The sequence below is a fragment of the Anabrus simplex genome, chromosome 7, assembly GCF_040414725.1.
Source record: "Anabrus simplex isolate iqAnaSimp1 chromosome 7, ASM4041472v1, whole genome shotgun sequence".
Classification (NCBI taxonomy): Eukaryota; Metazoa; Arthropoda; class Insecta; order Orthoptera; family Tettigoniidae; genus Anabrus; species Anabrus simplex.
Window position 1 is genome coordinate 113133574 of NC_090271.1, and position 18501 is coordinate 113152074.

The 18501-nt window shown below is 37.6% G+C and overlaps 1 protein-coding gene across 1 annotated transcript in view; it reads right to left on the reverse strand.

Annotated features, from left to right (window-relative positions):
• Window positions 1-2878: 2878 nt before the first annotated feature.
• LOC136877315 (T-cell activation inhibitor, mitochondrial) overlaps window positions 2879-18501 on the reverse strand; it is a 110423-nt gene continuing 94800 nt past the window's right edge. Inside the window, exons 9-10 of the mRNA XM_067151253.2 lie at window positions 15761-15892; window positions 2879-4450 (exon numbers count right to left, since the gene is read on the reverse strand). Coding sequence (XP_067007354.2) covers window positions 4216-4450; window positions 15761-15892 — 367 coding nt within the window. The 3' untranslated portion in view covers window positions 2879-4215. The remainder of the gene's footprint in view (window positions 4451-15760; window positions 15893-18501) is intronic.

An 18501-nucleotide genomic window follows, 5' to 3' on the forward strand; every position in this document is an offset into this window, starting at 1 on the left:
AAATACGCATCCCACGTCAAATGTTATATGAAATGAAGTTGTAGTAAATTTAATTAGCTTTCATTTGAGATCAGAGTGGTACCTGTAGGCCCAGCGGTTCTCTCAAAAACGGCAGATAACTAAAAACAGTCATAAGTGGGTTTTGGGGGAAATGCAAAAAAACTGTTCTCACGTCTGTTTATGGTTTTATGGTTATATTTTTTTTATTGGAACCTTCATGTGTACACTGTCCACAAAATGCTCCCTTTTGTCCACGCAGCTAGACATTTTTTGTACGCTAAGAGCGCGCACCTCTACCGTCAGGATATGATGGCTCTACAAGATCGGATGGATAAAAGTGAATACGACATGTTCACAAAAGGATCATTCGTCATTCACCATTTGCCACTCTGACAAGTTTTGGTCTGGGTTGTGGTCAGACCTAACAATTGAACAGAAGCTGATGCGATCCATGAAGACCTACGGTGGGTTGACTCAAGGAAGGGGAATCTCCGACAGTATGCTGGCAAGGTGGATAACAGGAATGGTGTTTATGGTGAACATATGTGAAGAACTTGAAAGTTTTTGCAGCATCTCATATCCTAGTGGAGAGCAGCATGTAGACATGAGACCTTCTCGAATCATCCGAGATAACAGTGATGCGGAAGAACTCAAAGACAGTTTGCTTTCTATCAGTAGTGGTTTACTGACAGGTCCTGAGGATTTAAAGGATGATTTCAAGTACGAGTTGGCCCCATTCCCGATGTCTCTGTTCAATGAACAGGGGATGCGCAAGGGCACAAAATCCACTCTGTACTCTGCCTTCACTCCTCTTTCCAGACACGCGCCGATAGATGCTAACACTCATGTCATTTTGGATGGTGGCTACCTTTTGCACAAGGTCGTGTGGCAGCGGAAGAGCACAGTTTGAGCACCTTTGGCGCGTTATACCACCTACATCCGTATAACCACTTTGGGAAGAACGTCTCCATCGTTTCTGATGGCTACCCCAAAGATGCTACAAAAAAAAACACCAAAACAGCGGAATGACTCCGGCGCTACACAGCTCATTCCAGCTACGAATTGACGTTCGATGAATCCACAGTAATTCAAATTGTTCAAGAGCATGTGTTGGGCAATGAGAACAACAAGAGATGCCTAATAACTCTTCATTGTTGTGACGCCTTTCTGAAGGAGGGAGTAGAAGTGGCTGTTGCCGAAGAAGATGCGGATCAAGAGATCGTCATGACGGCGCTTTCAAAACGAGCAGTAGCCGATCGGGTCATCATAGTTGGAGAAGACGTCTACCAGCTCGTTCTTCTCAATGGTTTAGGCGCTGAAGAGAAAAACGTCTACCTTCAGAAGAGCACGAAGGGCGAAGCTGGTTGCTGTCACTACTCTACGACCTCCTACAACCACCAGGACTCCTAACGATCACCAGGGACGGTACTATTCACCCACGCGTTTACCGGGTGCGATACCCCCTCTGCACCGTTTGGCCAAGGAAAGACCAAAATCACCACTCTCCTGAGCAAAAGTGAACCACTTGCTGAGCAAGTGGAGGTCTTCCTTCGGCCAGACTCCACCCCACAAGCCATGAGAGAAGCAGGCATCAAGTGCTTTGTGGCTCTATATGGGGGTGGCATCGCAAGGGATACTTTGTATTTCCTGAGGTATTAGACATTTGTCACTTCAATGAGCATAAACCGACGGAAGATGCCGCAGGCCACAATGCAGCAAGGTGCTACCTCCAAGTGCAGAAGTGGCGGGGAGTCAACTTGAATCCAATTGACTGGGGGTGGAAGCTGTCTTCTCAGAGACTCTCCCATCCCCACCACCATAGATCCCGCACCTAGAACCCTTCTCCGAAAAATTTCATGTAAATGCAAGAAAGAGTGCTCTGGGAGCTGCTCGTGCAGAAAGGCTGGGCTCCACTGCTCAGTCCTCTGCCAGTCATGCGGTGGCAAATTGTGCATTAATGTCTCGATGTGGAGCTGAAATGCTCGGACGATGAAGATGACCCGACTACAGACTGGGCACCTCTCCCAGCGTCCATCACAGCCCTCGAGACACCATCTTTGTGCGAGCCCAAGCCCGGGCCATCTAAGATAATAAGAAAGGCTTGATGTGGCAACCAAAACACAATACTTACATGATTTATATTAGTTTTCTTTTTTGTGTAAATGTAATTTGTCCTTATACTAGGTACTATGATGTTTGTACAAGCATTTTAGTATGTAGGTATATAAAACAATGTTTGATGATGACGTAATTCCTGATGGGTATATTATCTTTTTCTTTTTTCATCAAACAATTTTTAACAATTAAAAATTTAACTGTTTGATAAATAAAACCATAAAATGACCCGAGAACAGTTTATTTGCATTTCCCCCCCAAAACCCAATTATGACTGTTTTGGCTTATCTGCCGTTATTGAGAGAACCGCTGGGCCAACAGGTACCAGTCTGGTCTCAAATGAAAGCTAATTAAATTTACTACTACTTCATTTCATATAATATTTGACATGGGATGCATATTTTAGAAGATATTTCACAAAATAAGTGACCATTTCGAAAATATTAACTTTTTGGAAAAAAATTGCCTATTTTCGAGGAAATGTATCTTGGGAACCAACGGCTGTATAGAGCTTCCCATGGTCTCAAATTGTAGAAAATTTAGTCTACTTTAAAAGTATACTGAGTGACGATACCGGTCAAACCCTTCCTTCACTGAGATATTGAGCAAAACCTGAAAAAAGTCCAAAACTTTCATGGTTTTTTGGGTACACCGCCACTCGCACAGCACATTGGAAATTGCAAATCTGGTTTTTTAATATTGGTTTAGGTCCTAACAACATATAAAAAATTCAGAACGACCGGACCTTTTGCAAGCACGGATGTACATCTTGACTGGACTAGCTTGGAGCAATTATATTTTGTTCTTCTAAATATAAATGAAATATTTGTTCATCAAATATTATTAAATTTATGTCAGAAAAATATTAGCTGAAGCAGACTGTAAACATTTTATGAATCAATCAATTAATCATCAATGAACAGCATTTAGGGCGGATGCCCAGTGACCAGATTCCCTATCAATTGTTTATCTAGCTTTTTCTTAAATATTTTCAATAAACTTGGAAATTTGTTGAACATTTCCCTTGATAATTTATTCCAATCCATTACTCCTCGTCCTATAAATGAATATTTGCCCCAATCTGTCAAATTTACTTTATATTATGATCTCTCCTACTTTTAAAAGCTCCATTCAAGCTTATTCTTCTACCTATGTCATTCCAAACAACTCACCACTAACAGCTCGAAACATACTACATAATACCAATTCCCTATGGGAATCAACATCTATATCATCAACATACAACATAATCAAGCATCTTGTCTCCTTACTCCTGAAGTTTTCCCAGCCCAAAGTTAGCAACATTTTAGTAACACTCCTCCTTTGTTGGAAATCACCCAGAAAGAGATCTGCAACCTTATTTAACTACTTCGTACCGGGCGAGTTGGCCATGTAGTTAGGGGCGCGTAGCTGTGAGCTTGCATCCGGGAGATAGTGGGTTCGAGCCCCACTGTCAGTAGCCCTGAAGATGGATTTCCGTGGTTTCCCATTTTCACATCAGGCAAATGCTGGGCCTGTACCTTAATTAATGCCATGGCCGCTTCCTTCCCATTCCTATCCTATTGTCGCCGTAAGACTTATCCATGTAGAATTGTAGAACACTTATATTTAAATTAACAGGTTTTTTAAAAATATGGTTTTTATCATATTATCACAATGTTGACAGTAGCCTAATAGCCTGTACATTTTTCTGTCTAAAATTAATATGTCTACATTGTTGATTATAATGATTATAAAAAAATCTACCCTCAAACAGGCCACCATTACTTTTTTCCCTGAATTTCTACATGCTTTCTTAGCCTCCACTGAGGCATCATTGCTTATGTCTGAGGAAAACTGTTGATTATAACAATAATGGAAGTTGTCAGTGGAAGTAATACGATATTGGTACAATAAAATATTTCCTTCCAAATCACAGAAGCTGATGAATATTTTGCTTCAAAAATCCTGAATATAAAAAATGAATTTCTATTTGTACTCACTCCTGTAAAAATGTAAACATAAAACATACATAAAATGTACAGAACAACACTCAACAGTTGTTGGAAAGAAAAAAATTATGGAGGTTCAAGGTAAGATGAATCAAGTAACCAACCTATTCTATAACTTCCAGTTCCATGGAATGCACATCTCCCCATCAGAGAGGACTGAATAATAGTGCGTTACCCAAAGCCGCACACCAGCAAGCATAGGTGCAAGGGTTGCTTGTTGGTTCAACAGTTGCTGACAGCAGGCGATCATGAGGTCAGGAGTGATGTTATCATCTTTATGTAAAGCAGCCAATCCAAGTCCACGTAAGCACTGTTCATGGAGATCACGTTCCACATGCTTGTTGCTGCAACAAAGTCCTTGTTAAAGCTGATAATGGTCTTATCCTGTACAATCATTTAAACTCATAGTAGCTCTTGTAAGACTTTGGATACTGTATGTGGAATATAGAGGTGACTGTAGTCAGCAATCTTTAATAATGGATAACAACACTGCCAATATTATCTGAGAAAAAATATAAATCATTAAAGACAGGAAGCTAGGAAAGAGAACAGTAACACACAACACACACAAAGAACAATACAATGGTAGGCTTATGTGAGCAAAGGGAGAAACAGAGAGAAGAAAGAAATAGATAAACATGAAAGAATAAAAGGATGAGGACAAACTTCCATCATCACACTCTGCCTTCTTCATAAATGGAAAAGCAAGCTAATAAATAGTTTTATGTGACTGTCGATATCACAATCACAGCCATGGGACATCCACTTTTACATGGAATCTGAACCACAGGGACGCAAGTTTTCATTTCAAGAATTGCACATGTACTGCACAGAACTCAAACCATAGATGCCTTGGTGAGAATCCAAGACTAAGCCACTCAACTATCATGCCCTTTTCCTACTCGTGTTCTCCTCTCATCAATCCCACTTCCTCCTCTTCTTTCTCGTAGTTTCCAATGACACGTTCAACAACAGGCACAAGTATTTTTGCTGGAGTAAAGTAAAGTAAAGTAAACAGTAGAAAATGCACAGTAAACTGATTTCCCTGTAATTGCAGCATGTCATGATATTACCCTTTTTGTGAATTAGATATGTAATGTTCAAGTTCCATTGATCAGGAATTTCTTCAGTAAGGAAGTATTTTATTTTACAAGTACTGACTGGATAAGGTTTGTTCCTGTAATTTTGTTCTTCTTCGAGTTTGTAATAGCAAGATGTGCTTCCAATTAAGATGTACATGTACCTGACTGATGGTTAGCACTGGCACTTGGGAGACTACTGACAAAAATGAGTGCAATTGGAGTAGAAAAAAAGTGTGTCTGAATGGGTTGCTATAGCCTATTTCTAGATAACAGAACTCAGAAAATTAGAGAAGGTGAAGCATTATCTGATCCTGTAATCATTAAAAGGGTAATTCCTCAAGGAAGTATTATTGGACCTTTATGTTTGTTTATACATGGCGCCCGCAAGAGCGGTTGGGAGGGGGAACAACGGGGGGCGCTAGACCCCCTCCAGAATTCTAAAAAAGGTATGTTCAATTGTTTAATACCATACCAGATTATTTCACAAACTGAACTTACTGACAGTCATCTAACATCTGTTATAACCGGAAATTTCTGCTAACAATTTAATGTTGCTGATGTTATATTGGTTTTTATATTCAAGAAAAATATTCTAATAATGTCATACAATAGGCTACTAGTGGAAACATTGCTTTAGTTTTGAATATGGTTACATCTACCCTAGTTTTAGGTATGTTTCCATTACACTAATCATCATCATCATCATCATCATCATCATCATCATCATCATCATCATGAGTTGCTACTATCTACTTTAGCCACCCCTTGTATGTACCTTAGGAATTTGCCCTCGCCAGTGACCATAAGGGAAAGCACATTCTCAAGATATTTTTATACATTAGCACACCTCTAGCGAAACTCAACACCTAAACTAAGATCATGTTTGCTGACTAGTAAGACATTAGTCCCATAAGCTCGTGCTTACAAAGCGGATTATTTATTGTGCTCTCGCCTAATTTTACGCCACTTCACCTTACCGCAATCTTTGTTCGTGCTGCAAAATTCTATGTACTGCAATAATATGGTGGCTAATTTCTTGTGAACAAAGTGGCAATTGCTATAACAGAACGGCAGCCTGCCATTATTGTTGTACAGTAGGTTCTTAACTTGTAGTGTTAAATCATCTACAATCAAATCATTGTATAACAGTTCATTGATTCTGCAATGTTTGTGTTGTTATCAAAGCGTCTATTATAATGCGAAGTGATTTAGTAATTTTTATCTATTTAACTTGGTGTTTACAAATTATTGCTAATAAAATCAAACGATTTAGCGACTTTTATGCATTAGAAATGGATATAAGGCAGTTTTTCAAAATGGCTAAACTTAGTCTTAAGTGAAGGGGCTGGAAGTTCTGAGGAAATAAGGGTGTCAAGTGACAGTGTTGAACAGAACAAAGAGTGCAGTGTTCGCGAACTGGAATCTTCACAAGATACAGAACAATGCTGTGATAAAGCGGAACTTCAAGGGGGGATTATTAACATAGTGTTTCTGAAAGATGAAAGTGAAAGAAAAGACATTGGCATGTTCTTAATGAAGGAAAATATCTACGATTTTAAAGGTGATTTGCGAGCTGGAACCAACTGCGCTTTTAGACACCAGTGGTTGAAGGGTTATTCTACGTGGCTATGCTATTCTCATGAATTGAAGGACGCTTTATGCCAAACGTGTGTTCTGATTAAGCCGAGCATTAAAAGAGGTCTTCAAGGTTCATTCATTACGAAACCTTTCACAAAATATAAGAACTTCAATACCAACACCAAAGACCATATAAAATCAAATTGGCATAGAGAATCATCAGAAAAGGCAAAAAACTTTGTGGACATCTAGCTGATCTAGACGGTAGCTGATCAAATCAATAGTAGTCTCCACCATCAGATTGAACAAAATAGAAAGAAGCTGGAACCAATTTTGTCAACTATCATTTTCAATGGCATCCATGATATCTCACTTCGAGGGAAAACGTCAGACAGTGGAATTTTCCATGACTGATTGGAATTCTGCCTGGAGGCGGGAGATGCTCTACTACAAGAACACCTCTCAAATTCTGCAAAAAAATGCCAAGTACACTTCTTATCAAATTCAAAATGAAATGGTAAGATTTTGTGAATAGGAATTATGAGAAATACTGGTTACAGGAGCAAATTCATGCAATGCTTTCTCTGTTATTGCTGACGAGACAGCTGACATATCTGGAACCGAGTAGCTGTCTACTGGAATTCGGTCCATCAAGAATACATCTAGTGATGATTTGAAAGTATGTGAAGAATTCCTTGGGTTTCAGTGTTCAGAAGAAATTAATGCTACATCAATCGCAAATTCAATTTTGAATTTCTTAACAAGCTCTGGTCTGGATTTAACAAAACTATGTGGTCAACGATGTGCCCATTGCATTTTTGGATGTGTTGCAAAATGGCGTCCAGAAAAGGTATAGACTACTCAGACCGAGATAGCATACAAGAAAGTCTTGACATATGAATACATTAGGAAGCCATGATTAACTTGGATCGTCCACCTTTAAAAGACGGTGCAGAACAGAGCAATGTCAGGGGAATTGTTTCAAGAAAACAAGTAAAATAATATATTATTTAAAAAATATAATTGAAAAACTGAACTCAAGACGAGAGGAAGTAAACTGCTGTTGCTGCATCAAAGAAGAGAAATAGTCAAGATTACGGTGAAATTTTTGAAGAATAACTGTTCTGAATTAAGAGAAGACGGCAAGATACTTGCTGAAGCACTGTAAAAAAATATAGGGACAGCGTAATATACGAGAATTTATTTAAATACGTACGCTGAAAGACCCGATGCACAAGATTAGCGATATATCGGAACTCATTAATTAGAAGTTGTGAAAGAAGAGAAGGATAGAAAAGAATCATTCCTTCAGAAAAAGAATCGAGGAAGGAATTGAATTTTCAGAAAACAAATAATTTTAAAATAGAAGAATTTTCTGAGACGAGACTGAAGATCTTATGCAGATAGAGAGAATTGGTTAACTAGAACACAAGAGAAAATTATTAGAATATTTTTTTAAAAAATTATTCTAAGAAATTCTTAAAATGAACATTTACTTGTCGACATTATTTGATCATATTGGCAGCTATACCATGAAGAAGATGTCTTGCTAAACTCGAGATGGACCAACCTGAAGGGAGATATGATCCAATCAGCAGACCCTACCTAAAATGAGATGAGGAATCCAGCCGAACCTCGAACCATGGCCAAAGGACCAACGATGTGACGAGGAGGAGGAGAGCAACTGACAGCTGATATGATGAAAGACGAGCTAAGTGTTTACCATAAGTATTATAATTCTTAATTTAGCTAGGCATATGCATTAGTATAAAGTATTCTAAGTGTGAGATATTTAAGAGTGCAAGTGATACAGTGAAGTGAAATGTGTTACATGTGATCTGCTAATACTTAGTATATAATTAGACTGATATCTCATGGAGTATGGCTATGCATAAAATAAGTGAATTACCAGGGTAATTGAAAATATGAGAAGGAAGAAGAACTATCGAACAGCTGAATATAAGGATGAGCGTATTTTAAATGTTATCTACGGATCTCGTGAAACCATTCAATCAATGATTACGTCACAGGTCGATCGCACAAGAGGAAGTGAAAGATATAGTCGAGTTATTCCTTGTAAAGTAATGTTGCTAAATGCACGAACGAAATATTTAAGGTTAAGCATCATAATATTGGAAGAGAATTGACCTATTTAAGGGAGTATTTCACGTAAAGAAGAATGGTACGTCTTAGTAATTGCATTTATTATCGAAGAGGTTATTAATGATGAAATATAGTATTGAGAAAGATGAAGTGGAATTGATTGAAGGTTTAATAGTGAAGAAAGAAGTTATATGAAATAATTTGTGTATGATAATGTGGGTTTCAGTGATTATAAGATGTATATATATTGATGGTAGATGCCGAGATATTCATATGTTGGATCAATTAGACGATGCAAGCACAAGGAAACAGATACACCGTGGGAATGACACAAAGTAAGGTATGAATGGTGGATATATATTATCTGCGCACTTTTTAGTGATAGATTTACACCCTAGTGCTGAAGTGGTCGACTTCGGTTATCTTCGAGATTCGTATTGGCAACCTTTGAAACACAAACTAAGAATCGCTTATCATCGCTGTGCGACATCTGGCGTACACTTTAAGTACTCGTACTGTTGTTGTTTACACAGCAAAGCCAAACTATAGAATTCATGCTAGGAACACGTTTCGCAATGGGAAATGTTATATAGTATTATATATTGTGTGTGTGACACAGTTGTTTGCTTAAAATAATAAAGGTTTATAAAATTCATATCGATCGATCATACTATCGATTGAATTCAGATTTCATTTCCATTCAGTTGGCAGTATTAACGGAACCCTTCGTACTTCTCCAACGAGTACAAAAATCTATCACTAAAAAGTGCGCAGATAATATGTATAGTTGAGATTAGAGAGTTAACGTAACGTCAAATACAGCTGTTTATTATTAAAATATTTATGTCTTATGACATATTCTCGTAACATATGTGAAGTGGAAGATGTGTTAAGCCAGTATAGATATTAGAAGTGACGCAGATAAATACTACCGAGATATCATCACGTAAATACTTACGGAATTACTTGCACATATAATATATTAAATATAAGCCTAGTGAGTGGATGCATATTGAGCCGTATAGCAGCAAATTAAGAATTATTTAGATAGAATAGTGAGGTAGATTATTTTATATTTTGAGTGTTGATTTAAAATTCATGTAGTAATTTTAAATGAGAAGCTAGTAAATTAGGACCCGAGATTTAGAAGGCAATAGGGATGGAAACCTTAGCCCGTCAGTCCTCATAAAATATTTCTTCGCCAGAGAACAACTTTGATAACGAATTCAGATAGCAAAAACTTAAATTTTGTCCATTGTAACAAAGTGATTATGTTACAGTGATTGATTGGAATTGTTTAATTTTCTTGCAAGGTAATTAATTACTTACATAATAACTGAATGATTGATTTAATTCTCAAACATGATTATATGTGAGGAAGTTTAACTTCATGTTAGAAACAGTGAATTCAATCTATTATTTTATTTTATTAGCAAGCCAGCGCTTACATTACTTAAATGTAAAATATTATGAGTTATTATTGATTTTAATCATCAGTTATGAAAGTTCTTGATAATACAAGTTCTCAATTCTTTAATTTATGGTAAATTTAATAAATGTTTTCTCTAATTATTTTCTTATTATGTGAGTGATAATTTGTAGCAGTTGAGTGTAGATAGACAGTTTCTAAGACGTTTCTCATATGATTTGCATCAGAGTTAAGCGGTCAATGACAGATTTATTCTTGAATGCGATAGGATGGAGACATTCATCGATAATTGTCGCGTGCGGTCCCTACCTTTTTCTCTGAATTCATGTTAATCCTAGCCAAGAAGAAAAATTAAATATTTTTCTTATGAGAAGAAATACCCTGAGATTACATCTGGCTGTCGGGAAATTTTAGCTGTGTCGTACCTGGACGCGGGAAGAGCGCAACGATATGATGGTTGTGCTACTATGGCAGGACGTGAAGGTGGAGTTGCAAAATTAATACAAGATAGGTATCAGAAGGCTATTTTCAGTCACTGTGCTAGTCATAAACTTAACCTGGTAATAAACGACCTCAATGAACAATCTGTTAAGAATAATACAGCAGGTACCATTACGAAAATAATTCCCTTTTTCATGAAAGTCCACTCCAAAGAAAGCAAAGCTGCAACTTACCTCTTTTCTGTGAAACAAGATGGTCCTCAAAGTACAAAAGCATTAAGCTCTTTTCAGAATACTTTTCCAGTATCATAAAGGCTCTCGAAAATATTTCTAACTGACGAAGTTTCAATCCCGAGGCTTGACAACGTGCACATGACCTTCACTGTTCAGCACTGAACTCGGCCTTTACTGCTGCAATGTATGTAATGGAAAAACACAGTGGCATTTTAGAACCCGTAACAAACTCCCTTCAAGCAGAAGGACTGGAGCTCTTCAAAGTTAGAGAATGTATCTTGTTGCTACTGGACCTTTTAAAAAAGCAACGATCAGATGCAATTACCCACTTTCAAAGAATAATGGTAGATGCTGAGGACACAGCTTCCAATAGTGGATTTGAAATAATGGTCCCTTGCTTTGTAGCCAAGCAGTGTCACAGGGCGAACCACAATGAAACTAGGGCTGAAGACTATTACAGACTTTCAATCTGCATTCCCTACATGGACTCACAGATACAGTCTCTAGAATCGCGTTTTGGAGAACAAAACAAGACCATACTGATGCTGTATTCTCCCCATCCTTGTGTTATGAAGACATTAAGAAAGGAAGATTTTTTTCATTCTATGAAAGTTATTTCTAATACAGTATTTACAAAATAGACAGGTTAATGGTGGACGTAGAGTTGTGGTATGACGTGTGACAAACCAAGGACTGTAAACCAGATATGAATTTCTTGGAACTTTTAAAAGAAAGTAAGGATTTTTACCCAACCATAGGTGTTGTTATAGAAATTTGTATTTCCCTGCCCGCGACAACGTGCACAGCGGAAAGGAGTTTCAGCTCACTTCGTAGGGTGAAATCTCAGCTTAGATAAACAATGACAAATGATCGACTTAGTGGGCTTTGCATGCTGTCTTTGGACTGTGAAAGTGTACCAAAGGACAAACAGAAGTTTATTAAAAATGTTCTCACTCAATTTTCTAGAGAAGATCCTAGAAAAATGTAACTTCTCTTACCCGATACTGATGTTTAAGGACATATTATGTAAAAAAAATAAAATATAATAAAACTATTAATCAGGTTTAAGCGTGGTTTATGTCCATTTACATAGAAATAATGGATAATACTCTTATTTGTCAAGTGACAGATAGGTTTTGATTGAATGAATGTGTATGCTGAAAATCGTATTACGAAACTAAGCCTTCATATTTGTAATGCTGCTAAATCAGTACAGAGTTTTTTATTCGTACTTTTTTGCTTCTCATTTAAGGTAGACAGAACATTTGCATAGCCAGTGCTTTTTACCACTGCTGTGAAACTAAGTGTGTGAGGAAATAAAATGAACATTACAAAGTTTGTCATTCTGTACAAGATTTTCATTATTCTAACAAGAGAACTGCAAGATATTCATGATTGGCTGTGAAGAAGAGGAAAAAACGTGGTGATCTGCTGTAAATGGACTTGGAGTTATCTCAAAATACATCCATTTGTTTCGAAAATCTGCCAACTTGGTTAACATTACCATTTTAAGAACTGCTTGATTTCTAATTTTTGGAAATAAGACATGATCATTATATTATTTGTAACCATTTAAAGAATTGAACTTTTCAATAATGAATCACAGAAGAGGAAAACCAAAATTTTGTGGTCAAAATCTCTGAACTAAAGGCTAAATATCCATCCATTCTGGCCATAAAGTAGCCAACGGTTCCAGAGCAGCAAAGTGCTGCATTTAACGAAGCAAATAAGAAATGCAACAAAAATGGGTGGGGGTGGGGCTGGTTGCATATCATCATCATCATCATCAAGGTAGGTAATGAAACGAAATAATGTATCTTCTTTATAGCAGGAAAGTTGATCTGGAAAAGATCCTCTATATCTATAAAATTATATCAGTAAAGAACTGGAATCAGAGGTAAGGCTTTTTGCAGAAGATGTTATACTGTACAGAATAATAAATAAGTAACAAGATTTTCAGCAACTGCAAAAAGACCTCGACAAAGTTATGAGATGGACAGCATGCAATGGTATAATGATAAACGGGGTTAAAAGTCAGGCTGTGAGTTTCACTAATAGGAAAAGTCCACTTAGCTTTAACTACTATGTTGATGGGGTGGAAGTTCATTGTGGGGATCATTGTAAGTATCTAGGTCTTAATATAAGGAAAGATCTTTATTCGGGTAATCACATAAATGGTATTGTAAATAAAGGGTACAGATTGCTGCACATACTGTAATTATGAGGGTATTTAGAGGTTGTAGTAAAGATGTAAAGGAGAGGGCATTCAAGTCTCTGGTAAGAACCCAAGAGTATGGTTCCAGTGTATGGGACACTCACCAGAATTACTTGATTCAAGAACTGGAAAAAATCTAAAGAAAAGCAGCTCAGTTTGTTCTGAGTGATTCCCGACAAAAGAGTAACATTATGAAAATGTTGCAAAGTTTGGGCTGGGAAGACTTGGGAGAAAGGAGACGAGCTGCTCGACTAAATGATATGTTACAAGTTTAAAACTTCATCCTTGTTTTGTATTGACTCAGAAATTTAAAATTACAATGGTTGGGGAGATCCACCAAATCAATACAACCTTACAATCATTCTTAGTGATCAATTATATTTACAAAAAGCACAGTACATGTTTTGGCTCCTAAGAGCCATCTTCAGCTGTTACATGCAGCTAACCCCTATTGGAGGTGTGCCTGAACAGAGCTGCATGACAGCAGGGTGAGGACATGAGTTTACTTTATTAGGTACTAGCTGTAGTACCCGGTTCTGCTCGGACACTTTCTTTGAATGTTTAATTTTAGGATTTGTATTAACTGTCTGAAGTGACTTTTTTTGTAGATTCCTTTATTGTTTACAAACTATTTTGCAAATGTAGAGTTATTGTTATGTGTTTAAATTTAAGTTTTAGTTTGAGATTATAATTCTATGTTAAATTATTCCCTTGTGGCAGCACAGATTTTTAGGGAAGTAGCTGATCCTTAAAAACAAATAATAAAAGTTATAACTGTATGTATTTACACCTCATGCAATAGATATGATGTACACGATTCCAACTGTCACTGGGACTGTCACTAATCAGGCTAGGGATCCCGAAAACTGTGGACTCAACACAAATATCGGTCATTTTGGACATATTCTTGTTCACCCCTTCTCAACCCCCATGCCGATGGAGGCTGAACTTGGACTTAAACAGCGTCCAGAGTGTGACAATTCATCTCAGTGACCGCAAAATCCATGGATTCAACACTAATATTGGTCGTTTAAGCTGATTTTTACATATCAACACCTCCCGTACGGGGTGCTAATGGTGTCTTACCCTCACAGTATTCTTTCCAGATAGTAAGTCATGTGTGTACCAAGTTAGGTTGAAAGCTGTGCTGGAAGATACACACATTCATCCATAATTTTGGTCATTTTGTACATTTTCTTCTCACCCCCTATGCTAATGGGGCCTGAACTTTGACTTACATTGCATCCAAAATGTCACCAGTGACCCCAAAAACCATGGATTCAACATTATTTTTGATTATTTTTATATGCCACCACCTTCCCACTCCCACCCCCAAGGGTGCTTGGGTGGTTTACCCCCACAGTGTTTGTCTCCAGATAGGAAGTCATATGTGTACCAAGTTTGGTTGAAATTGCTCCAGTGGTTTCGGAGGAGATGTGGTAAGGTACTTCAAAAAACATGGCGGCATTTTCCCATACTCCTATATACGGCCATAGTCATGAACCTCCTAGCAAGAAAGGTTTTTCAAAAATAGGGCAGCGTGTTCCCATCCTCCTTTATACATCATTTCTTACTGGACTATAATGATACAGCGCAAGTTGCTGTCGCCTAGTGACAATCTGTCCATCAAGTCAATCCAATCTTGGTGCGGCTTTGCAATTAAATTAATTACATAAAATTACTGTGAGATTTTTGCTGGATAAAGCAGAGGCAGGACAGGTATTCCCTGTCATCTTTCATTTCAGCAAATACTCTCCAATATCATTTCATCTGTCAGTCATTAATCATTGCCCCAGAGAAGTGCAATTCCTATCCTCGCCACTAGATGGAGGATTCATTCATTCCATTCCTGACCCGGTCAAATGACTGGAAACAGGGTGTGGATTTTCATTATTTTCTTCTTTTTATATAAAATTGCTCATCATAAAAACCTACACATCAGGTTTCAATCAAACCACTTCCTAAACTGTCTCAGGAGTAATAAAAACAAATTGTGAAATTTTGAGCAAAATCAGTCCAGTAGTTTTTGAGTCCCCTCAAGACAAACACAAAAATATTCATTTTTATACATTAGAAGATATAAAGGTATACAAATGATCAATGTATCTGAAGTACATGTGTTCCTCTACAATATTATTGATGGAAAGGAACATATTATATGATGAACGTAATGTCAGGTCAGTGTGGGAAGAGCAAGCAATAGAAAGAGAAGACAAGGACAAACACAAAAGGACAAGGACAATCTTCACACCTTCATACACTGTCAGCTTCAAACACATAGGCATTCTCCTCATTAATTCCAGTTCTTCTACATCCATCCATTATTAGTCCCCACAAGCTTGTTTCTGTTTCCCAGCTTCGTCAGGAGGGTGGGCGTCAACATTCATTGAAGGGCCATCTTGACAGATCTTCAGTCTTGATGCAGAAAGAAAGCCAAAAAACACAGGAGTAGGGAAGAGACGTAAGATTAAGCTGAATACAGAAGGTTTAAGACAAGGAACACAGGACAAATACAAAAGAAAAAAAGGATCCCAAAAGGATTACTTCATCACAAGGAAAAATAGTAAACATACCTTTTGTAACGGGAAAGGAGGTCAGAAGCTTCCTCGAGCCGCTTGTCAATGAAGGTAATCAACAAAAATGCAGGGCAAGATGCAGGTACAATAAACTGGCCGGTAGGTGATAACATTAATGGTCCTGCTTCACTGAAAAAGACATAAATATTCAAACATAAGTCAGTTCCAATGCAGTACACACATATGTAGTAAGTTAAACTTGGGGAAACATTTAAACCACAGAGAACACATGTTTCAGTTTGACGAGCCAGACAGAATTTCTAGTATTTACAATAGCTGAATAATATCACTGCACATAGGTACAAGTAGAAGAAAATAATTAAATTTGTGTATTTAGAAAATTAATCTGGCTACTTTATCTCCAGACAAGGGCCACATGTAACCCTGGATCATCAGTTGAACCATACAGATTTAGACTATAAGCAACAACTACTATCCAGCACTTCTTAAACTTAATACCCAAGAATAACTGGCGTGAGGTATGGCATTTTACAATCACCTGCAACCCCTGAAACAATGCCCATGAAAGTAGGGTGTATGACTGTAAAAACTGCAGTCATAATGTGCCAAACACACTGTATCTAAGGGCCATGATGTCATTTCAAGATATTGCACATGTATGGCAGGTTTCCTGTCTTATGTACATCAGTGACTGTTGCTTCACAAGTCCGGTTCAAGGCATGGGCCTACGCTAGTGAATACTGTATGTGGAGTATGTGTAAACTATTGTGTGTCTAGCAAAATGACTCATAACTATCATACTGAGGTATACATACTGGAGAATGAGGTGATGCAGAACTACCAAACAAACAACATTCCTTCGACATATATCAACAGGCGCAGTGCACAAGAGTTGTATAACCTACTGGAACAACATGTTCATGGCAACGCTATCGTATGGGAAGGACAGGTATTGTGGTGTGACTGCAATGGAATGTTTGACACTTTATCTGAAGACAGTTGATACACCGGGGACTGCAGCACGTAATGTGGCAACTAGTTCCAAGCTATTTCTATCAGCTGAGAGACGGCCATTTTGCTCAGCCGAAGATTCTGCATTTCTCTTTGATTGAAATTCAGACAATTATAACAATTAAAAGATGATGCTCTTTCTCTTTGTGAAGCCATTCTTTCTCTGCCCTATGACAATCAACTCTCTCTTTCTTGGTCAGTTTCATTGTCTTTACAGGATAAACACACTCTTTTAGAGTCCAATGTACTATAGATCCCTTTTCATCTCAGCATGGTGGGTTATCATAGATAACAAAAAATCACTGGAAAACTATTACTTATTGTAATGTAGCTTGTGCAATGAATTGTTCACAGACCAAAAAATAAATAAAAAAGACCAAAGTGCACCAAATTATCTATGAAACTCTCTTCCACACTTCTCTCAAGTCTGAACTTGACTCTGTAGCCTATGTAATGAAATGTTTACAGACTTCTCTCAAGTCTCAACTCAACTGTACAGCCTCTGGAACAAAATGTTTACAGACACATGTAACTTGTGCAATGAAATGTTCAGAGATGGAACAAAAAAAACCAAGGTGCACCCAACACATCAACACCTCTCTCAAGGCTCAACTGTTAGCTGTTACTACGCGGTCAACCCAAGCTGGCAATGAGCTCAGTGAGAGGCTCACTTGCTTGCTCCCAATTCCCTTGCTTGCTACTTTCTCACTCTGAAGTTGTTCGTTTACATATCCATAATTTGTCGTTAAACTCCAAGTTACTTTTCCAGAAAGCTTTCTTAGCAGGCACCTAAGGCCAAAGGGCAACTTCCATGCAAGATTTATACTTCCTACCTCAAGATATTCCAGACATCTATTTATTTTTAAGTGCATGAAAGGAACTTTGTGAATTACTCATGGATTCTCAGTGCTCCAATATCTGATGTTTTGTGAAGAAACATGACCAATCAAATGAAACTAAAAAATTCAAAATGACGACATCTCCTATAGATGAAAATTACATACTGTAAATTACATTTTTTTCTTCTTTAGTTACTTGAGGTGCATAACCAATTTACAGTGTGTTTCACTCCCAGCAGGGCGGCAGTGGACATGGACATGCAGCGGTTTATTCACAACCTCATGCTGACTCACTCCATAGCCATAAGGCGGTCAGTTACTCAAGTTTGTGTGTCGTGGGAAGCTGTGAAGTGATACGCTTGTTGCAAGAGCATGTGTGGCTGAATGACAGTAGAATTAATTTGATTAATTACATTATTACACCGTTGAAATGCCAGTGAAATTCACGCTTCAACAAGTGTTTTTATGTATGACACTTACGTAACAACTGAGTCGTGTAGAAAGGTATGTAGGTGATTTCAGAAGAGATTTCCTGGCATTTCAGTTCCAGGTAAAGAAACAGTTAGATGTCTCATGAATAAATTAAGAACAACAGGATCACTCAATGCTGTAATTCCTAAACCAAAACGAAGGATTCTAGTGGAAGAAAAATATCGATGACATTAACACATCATTCATACAACCTCCCACTAAATCTGTATGACGTGTTGCACAGCAAGTCGGTACCTCAAAATCCTTAGTACATAGGGCTACTACAATACTGAAATTAATACCTTACAGAGTGACTATCATCCACCAATTATGACCTTCTGATGTTGAAGCCAGAGTAAATTTCTGTAATTGGATGTTGCAAAACATTGTTGACAGCACTGTTGACCCACATTTAATAATTTTCTCAGATGAGTCATGGTTTCATATGAGTGGTCA